The sequence below is a fragment of the Bombus impatiens genome, unplaced genomic scaffold (genome assembly GCF_000188095.3).
Source record: "Bombus impatiens unplaced genomic scaffold, BIMP_2.2 scf_0151, whole genome shotgun sequence".
In the NCBI taxonomy this organism is placed as follows: domain Eukaryota; kingdom Metazoa; phylum Arthropoda; class Insecta; order Hymenoptera; family Apidae; genus Bombus; species Bombus impatiens.
The window spans coordinates 1,903,219-1,911,573 of record NT_176570.1 but is presented as its reverse complement, the minus strand read 5'-3'; the positions used below and the strand labels follow the sequence as shown (position 1 = coordinate 1,911,573).

Sequence of the window (8,355 nt, the reverse complement as noted above, 5' to 3'; positions counted from 1 at the left end):
AACGGTGATCTCAGCCAGTCCGAGGCTATCAGCAACATGTCCAGTCCCGACTACAACGACGAGGAAACTATGGACATACTCAGTGCACGCGATATCATGATGGTCAGTGATCCGAGTGACAGTGACTCGACGATACTCGCCAGCGAGCCACCGCAGAGGAGGTTGAAGGCGGCAGCGGCGGCTGCTTCTGTACCACCGGTGTCGAACGCGTATACACCGGCGCAGGAGAATACCGAGCATAGGATAGTGATACAGGTGAAGGGGCCGGACAAGGACGCCACCGCGGCGAGGAACACCAGTCCCAGGCAGAATAGGCGACGGGGCAATCTCAGCAATCCGGAACTCGTGCCCACGTCCACCGCGCAGAACACCGTGCAACGGCCGACTGGCAATACCACGCCTGAGTTTGTCGGGTATCAGGTACGACATTCGTTCATTCGGTATTACAATCTTTACGGTTCTCGGGAATATAGGTTCGAGAGGCGAAGCTTGAGATTGGTTCAGGAGAAGATCTTGGATAAGAGACAAGTGCAAGTCCTTTTCCAGTCGTGAATCGTCATTGCGAAATGTCTATCAATATGTCTATTACTCACGTCTATTCGTTTCTTTCTTAAAACGTGCAACTTTACTACTTATCGTATTGACTCGTAAGAAGAAAACAATGTTATAAATATATCGACTTGCACGAAGTTCGTAAAATCGCAAAATCTAAAACAGTAGCGAAGAGAAAGATTCTTGGAATTCTCCTTCGCGGCATAGCACGAGATTTCTTTGATGTAAAGTAAATAAATTTATAAAATTACACGCTTACATCGATATTTCTGCTCGCGTACAATATATTTCCTGGAAGTGGTCGTGTCATTCCTGTTAGAGTCGTATCGGTGTCAAAATGCGACCGCAAAATGGGTGTTACTTTACGTACCCATTTTGTTCTTTATCTCTTTCATCTTATATTTCCTCTCCGTAGGAGCTGAAGGAGAGCGAGGACGAGAACGAAGCTCTGAACATCGGTAACTACGAGGACAAGCACGGAGGCGCATCACCGCCGCAGTCTGCGGACGAAGAGAGCGACATCGAAAGTTTGCACAGCTTCCATTACAGTCCGAAAGCGGTGGACCTACCATCGGCGGTTCGATTGGCCAAGAGGCTATACTCCTTGGACGGCTTCAAAAAGTCTGACGTCTCTAGACATCTTAGCAAAAAGTACGTACACACTTTACGGACTAAAGAAACGACCTGAAATTTTTATAAGATTTTTCAGAATAATCTCGGTCGGGTCTAGGTTTATTATTCGTTTGTCGTTTCAAACGTTCAAACCAAAGAACTATCTGTTTTTTAACTATTTCATTGTAGATGTATCATTTGATTCGCATTATATCTTCGCATATATATCTTACGATGTAAAATACTTATTATAGTAAAATTTATTAAAGCTTTTCGATAAATGTAAGCCGAGAATGTAAGAGAACAGGTCTCTGATACTTGTGATCGGCGATGATTGTAAAACGCCTAATTTTATTTTGCAACTTTTCAGCGCAGTTCGCATCAAACGAAATCTAATTCACTTCTGGGAGAATGATCGTATTTTAGAAATTCACCTACCAATAATCAATCAACTGACTCGTTTTTTATTTCAATTTGGAGTCTATAAATAATATCAGTTTAACAAATATTCCCAGAAGGTTCAAGCATGTTTGAGCGGAATACCAAGGTTTACCTTGGCGAATTCATGTCTGAAATTGTTTTGAAGATGTTATAAGATGTTGTCTCGTTTGGGCATTGCAGCAACGATTTTAGTAGAGCGGTAGCCGAAGAATACTTGAGATACTTCAGCTTCGAACGGGACACGCTGGACGTGGCTCTCAGAAAGTTCCTTGCCCAGTTCTCTTTGACTGGGGAGACCCAGGAAAGAGAGAGGGTCCTTGTACATTTCTCCAAGAGATTTCTCGATTGTAATCCGGGTGCATTTAATTCTCAGGGTAAACATTCAATTCTGTTGCATCCTTGTACACGCCGATGGTTTATATTTATTTACTCGCTTGTTTCGTTAATTTCAGACGCTGTTCATACCTTAACCTGCGCCATAATGCTGCTCAATACCGACTTACACGGTCAGAATATCGGTAGAAAGATGTCGTGTAACGAATTTATCGAGAACCTCTCGGAACTGAACGACGGCGATAACTTCCCCAGAGAGGTGCTGAAACAGCTTTACAATGCCATCAAATCGTTCCCCTTGGAATGGGCCTTGTGAGTTTCATCGAATTTTTAAATATAACATTTTCCTATTATTGTAAGATACTCGTGAAGATACTATAATATAGTGGGATGTATTGGCTGTTCAGAGACGAGGAAGGGGATGAAACTGCGAATCAGGCGATCCAACAGGGTGACGGTCCAGCGATATCTGGTACCGGAAATCCGTTTCTCGACGTGCCAAATGTTACGGGTGCTACGGAGTTTAAGAAAGGATACGTTATGCGGAAATGTTGCTTCGATTCCAACGGGAAGAAGAGTAATGCATTTTATATGATCTCTGATACATCTTCTTTCTCAAATAATTTCAAATATGTGCCATGATCTAAGAAATAAGAATCGCGCTGACGTGACTCGACAATTATTAGCCATGTCGATTAATTTCATCTGCATCTCGTAATTATTTGAAATTCAAATATCGTTCATTGATATTTCTAATGTGTGTCCCGCATATTTTGCAATGTAACGAAATACAAATGTTATTTAACTGGTTTTTTTAGCACCGTTCGGCAAACGCGGCTGGAAGATGTATTATTGTACATTGAGGGAACTTGTATTATATTTGCACAAAGACGAGCATGGCTTCCGTAACGATAGTTTGCACAACGCGATACGCATTCATCACGCGTTAGCCACCAAAGCGTCCGATTACACGAAGAAGGAACACGTCTTCAGGTTACAGACTGCTGATCAAGCAGAGTATCTCTTCCAAACGAGGTAATTATCTTTTAGCAAATTAAATCGTTGTAACGTAATTAATAACGTGAATCGGTATGACGAGTTGAGACTGAATATTTTCAGTGATTCCAAAGAACTGCAGTCGTGGATAGACACGATCAACTTCGTTTGCGCCAGTTTTTCTTGCCAGCCACTAGCAGGAGCGGTGGGTTCTCAGCGAAAATTTCAACGGCCTTTGCTTCCGTGTAGCCACACGAAATTATCTCCTGTGAGTAGTGTTCGTAAGATCGAAGAGATTAAGAAAAGTGGTTTCTTCTGCTCGGCCACGCAAACGAATATAATCTTGTCTTCGTTGTTTCTTTATTTGCAAGCCTTCCTCTACTATCCCCGAAGCGAACTCCGTTCTCTAAGTTCTCGTACTCGAGATTCGGACAGCAGAATTAGAATCGTCGTACAGAGTGTAGTGTAAAAAACGTATTAAATTAACACCAGTCTTAAACGAACAAAAAAAAAAAAGTAGAAAGATAGATTCTGTCTCGTGATTCTTCTTCCATCGTGGGTTGCGCGTTAAATGACGGTTTGTTGGATTTTTTTTGACGTGTTGTCAGAGAGAACAGTTACGGGACCATGAGGAGAGGGTGAGCAAATTGGAGACTGAACTGGAGGAGCACAGACGACATCCGCCTGAGAGAGGAGCTAAGGCTCTCACTGTACAGAATTATAAGGAAAAAGATGCCTACTTACATCACGAGGTAACGTATAGTATCCGTTATCAACCTTTTTCTTAAAAAGAAATTAGTTGTTTATAATTTATAATATCATTTAAATATTTTCTCCTTATGTATATTAAAAATTCCTTAAGTATCTCTGATTACATTAATAGATGTTTCGGTAGGCGTAGCGTAGAGATTTCTAGAAATTCTTAGAACGCGATAGAATTGGTTTTCATTGGCTGCATCTCGTAGAATATTTTATCGAATCGAAGCTCGAATTGCACAACGTCCGATGAGAAAAAGAAAATTCGCGGTACTTTCACCGCGTTGTATTTTATGTTCCCTCTTTCTGAACCAGTTACATAACTTTAATATCAGTGTGCTGTTCTCGTATTCCAGTTCCCGTCGACCTCTTTTCACTTCTACGTTAATCAACAGCTACTTACACGAGAACAATTTATTCCTAATATTGTATGGTTTTAATAGGCATTCCAGGTTAATGAAATTTGTCGCTTAACTATTAAAACAATTTTTAATGATGCCCCTACGTGACATCTCTAAATTTTCGCATGTTTGTCATTGCAGCTGAAGAGGTATAAAACATACGCGTACCTGTTACGATCCAGGTTGGCATTCACGGAGGTAGAACCGTCGCTGGTGGAGAGCAGTATCGGCGAGGTGGATGAGGGAAGTGGGGCCTTGCTGAACTCCGAAGTGGCACTGATACCGCCGCCCGTTCCCGATCGGCCAGCCATAAATAGGTACAGTTACAGGGCTGCCATTTACAACCGTAATCTGCTAAACGGTCAGGACTACGGCGGGGACATTGGTTGACGTGTGATGGGTGTCTTTTCAGCATGTGTGGTCTAATCTGACCTGCGCACGCAGGCAGAAGCAACAGCTGAAATTCGGGAGAGAATATTAACGAAAAAATACCTAACGATGTATTCGACGCATCACTTGTTAAGTACTGTACTTTGCTGCGCGCGAGCGCGCGCGTATCGTGTACTCACCATTCTCTTTTACTATATTTAATCGTAAACTTATCAGCGGCCATTAAAAGAAAACAAACCGGTAGTGCTAGCATTTGTTCGGCGTTCTGCTACAGCAGCCACTTCGATCTTTATCGTTAAATCGTTTATTTTTCCCTCTTATCGTAATATTATTTGATATCCGTTTACTTTCTTGCTTTCTTGTTTCCAAATTTTAATGACTATGTCGTTGTTGAACTTCATATTCATTATACAGAAAGCTGCTGTTCTAAGCGCCCATGCGAGAGACCGGCTAACAAACTGGTGATTGGGTCAGGGTTCGCACCTAACGCAGTAATAGTGTAAACGGTTCACTAATTATACCCGAGTAGTTTGTTAAAGCGTTGACAAAGACTTGGCAAGGCCCGATTCAAGACTCGTGCCTTGACTGAAGATAAGACCAGTTATGTATAGAACAATATTCCATTGGCCGGAACGATACTCATAAACTGTGACCATCGTTTAATTCATCCGAAACGTAAATCTACCTGTACAGAGGACAAACAGCTACATATACGATTTTTAAATGTATCGTAAAACTCGATCGAACATTTCTGTATTAAGAGTGACATAAATATTGTACAGAAGTGACCTAAACGAAATTGTAAAATCACGCCATCAAAAAGCAGAAGAAAGAAAAAAAGAAAGAAGACAATTGTACGGTATTTTGTTGCTATACCAAACTGTGTCTATCTTCGTACGTAAAAATGGAAGAAACCAGTATCTTACACAAGCATTCCCTCATGCTTTCCGCTTTTCAGTTCGCTGCTAACAATTTTATAACAAGTATTTAACTAGTTATGTCGGGTAACAGGTGGCGTGAAGTAATATGTCCTCTTCTCTTGCTATTTCGAGAAAGTTTCGCCAAGGGTGATAACACATTATATGGGTGCATTTGCTTTTATTTTTTTATGTTTACATATTTCTTTTTTTCTTTTTATTCCTTTTTATTTTTGTGTGCTACTCACAGTAGAATGTAACGACAGACTGTTCTCGATATATCTCCATGATCAATCGCCACTTCCATTGTCTTTTTTGTTTACCGCCTAAGGACCTAGACCTTTTTATCAGCCGAAGAGTCTCGCGTACAGCATTTTTATAGATCATTAATGTCAAGGATGGGATATACCGCGAAATTTCAAGGTATTCTGCACGTGTTGTTGACTATTTATTTAAAGGTTGAATAGATGCATTTATTTTCTAATAAACGAGACTAATCGAAATAAGTTAGGAAAGGTGCATACGTTTTGTTGGAAACGAGAGGAGAAAAATGAAAGGTAGTTGAGAACGGCGTGTTGTTTTGCCGTCGTTTCCAGTTTTCATTTGTTGGTTTCAACAAAGGCGATTTGATACGCTGGATGATATGTTAAAAATACGGCGATGTATTATGAAATTAAAGACTGGATATAAATCTAACTAGGCGCGTATTCCCGGCTCGAAGCTGTTCAGTTGCGACGAAAATTCTGTATCAGCCATTTTACACGCGTAAATGTACGATATATTTTTGTATTTGGTATATTTGCCGCGAATACGTTTCGCGTCTTTGTATTCCAATTCATCCGCATCCACCGATTTTTCCATGTGTTTTGCCTGATCGATTTATGCGTGTGCCCGATCCTCGCGATCGAGGAAAGCCAGTGAATCATCGTGCATGTGTTTTTTCTGTGATCGCGCGCTGTTGCTTTTTGCGGTTTTTTCGTAAATTGGTTGATACGAATGGAACAACGTTATTCCGGTAGTTTTAGTCGACAACGACGAATATAATAAAACGGAGAGTAAAAACATAAAAGTGGAAGAAAAAATCACGAGAGAAATCGAGTCCTTCGTTTCTCGGCATAAAAATATCGCAGATAAGGACTACCGTAGGGCCTCACCTTATTCTAATCACTGTTCCGACTTTACGTTTAGGTGCATAACAAGTAGCAAGTTATCGAAATTATTCTAGCCTTTTTAAATGAAAATTATCCATTAACGTATATATATATATACATGTATGTATATGTATACCGTGTACATATATACGAATATATGTATATGTATACACACGATTGTTCTTGCATAAAAAGTATTACGTAACTGACTTGGTGCTTCTTTCAGCGTTTTAATGATTTTTAGAAAAATAATAGGTTTTTATTGATATATAAAAATAATATTTATATGTTATATATCGTGCAAAATGTAATTCTTTGATAATACTTATGGTTAATATGTTAATAGTACTTGAACAATTGATACGTTTCTTTTAAACTGATTATATATTGTTGATATTACTTATAGTTACTAGCTATACACATAATTTATTTTATGGTAGAAAAGGCACTCTTGCAAGTGTTACGTAATTATTTTATGCCTGTATTCTGAATTTAATCAAGCGATACTCTTCTATACTCTTGGAAAAAGCAGTATTAGGACTTACTAATTTCTTACCATTCAGTTAGAGAGAGAGAAAGAAATCAAAATACATGGTTTTGTGCGATTATGTTGAACAAAGTTTAGCTATTTTAAACAAAGTTTAGCAGATTTTTAGTATAACGTTTGTATTAATCGATTGCAAGCATTCCAATGAAATTTCTCTCTTAGAGAACACCAAAACAAATCTGTTCATTGACTAGTCGAATTAGCGTTTTTAGATATGGTTCCTGTAAATCATGTTGCTGCTCAGTACGAATACATTAATTCTTAAGCATAAATCAGTAAAAGCTCTATTTCGTTACTTTTGTATTTTGATTGTAGGTAGTCGCTTTGATATTATCTGTTTACTATTTATTAAATACCATTCTTTTGTATCGTTCTCAAGAAGTCGTTCACTACATCTAATCATAGTGTACACTAGACCCCTTGTACATAAAACTGTATTATATGTGGATAATATAACGATTATTATAAACTATATAAAGCTAATGGCAATAAAGATAAACAGTCTCCAAATTAAATAGATTCGCAACTTTCATACATAATCCCACAGTTTTAAATACCAGTAGATACTTTACTAATACACTATGTGTACATGATGCGTATTTTTTTATTGATATCGCACAGTATCTTGCCCTTATTTTGCACGTCACAATATTTTCTGCATGCACAAAATTAATGGTACTTTTGGTAGCTAGTATTGCATTAATATTATGTTTAGCTTTCTTATTTGTATATCATTTATGAAAGAAATGGGAGCACTGTATGTGCTATTGATGTGATAGTATGTGGCTTAATAACGTTACTACGAACAACATTATACAAAATGAAATCAATAATATTATTACCAGTATTTATTACAATTGCATGAACTATGCACTCTATACAATTAATTTGCTTTGTAATACTTTTCTTTAATACTTCTCATATATCTTCAGTTGTAGAGTTGCACCAGTAATCATGAAAGGAATAAAATTGCAACTATTTATATACAAACTTTATATAATTTATATTGAAAAGAAATTCATTTGAAACTAATATTTTCTTTCATATATGTAGTATATCTAAAATGTATAAAGTATTAAGAAGAGAAAATTTTGCTACTAGATAGTATTAATACAAATTCAATTCAATTATTTTTGAAAATTTAGAAATGAGTCTAACTATATCGTCTACAGATTTCGTGTTAATGTACAAAATTTGACTTCATTTTTCTTATGCACTTCAATTTCTTTAAATATATATGTTAGAACTTCACTTGTACT

The 8,355-nt window shown here is 38.0% G+C and overlaps 1 protein-coding gene across 1 annotated transcript in view; it reads left to right on the top strand.

The window, feature by feature from the left end:
• LOC100742088 overlaps positions 1-7,611 on the top strand; it is an 81,887-nt gene extending 74,276 nt beyond the window's left edge. Inside the window, exons 6-14 of the mRNA XM_012382248.3 lie at positions 1-420; positions 968-1,203; positions 1,786-1,979; positions 2,058-2,250; positions 2,346-2,515; positions 2,757-2,973; positions 3,058-3,202; positions 3,543-3,686; positions 4,233-7,611. Coding sequence (XP_012237671.1) covers positions 1-420; positions 968-1,203; positions 1,786-1,979; positions 2,058-2,250; positions 2,346-2,515; positions 2,757-2,973; positions 3,058-3,202; positions 3,543-3,686; positions 4,233-4,481 — 1,968 coding nt within the window. The 3' untranslated portion in view covers positions 4,482-7,611. The remainder of the gene's footprint in view (positions 421-967; positions 1,204-1,785; positions 1,980-2,057; positions 2,251-2,345; positions 2,516-2,756; positions 2,974-3,057; positions 3,203-3,542; positions 3,687-4,232) is intronic.
• Positions 7,612-8,355: the final 744 nt, after the last annotated feature.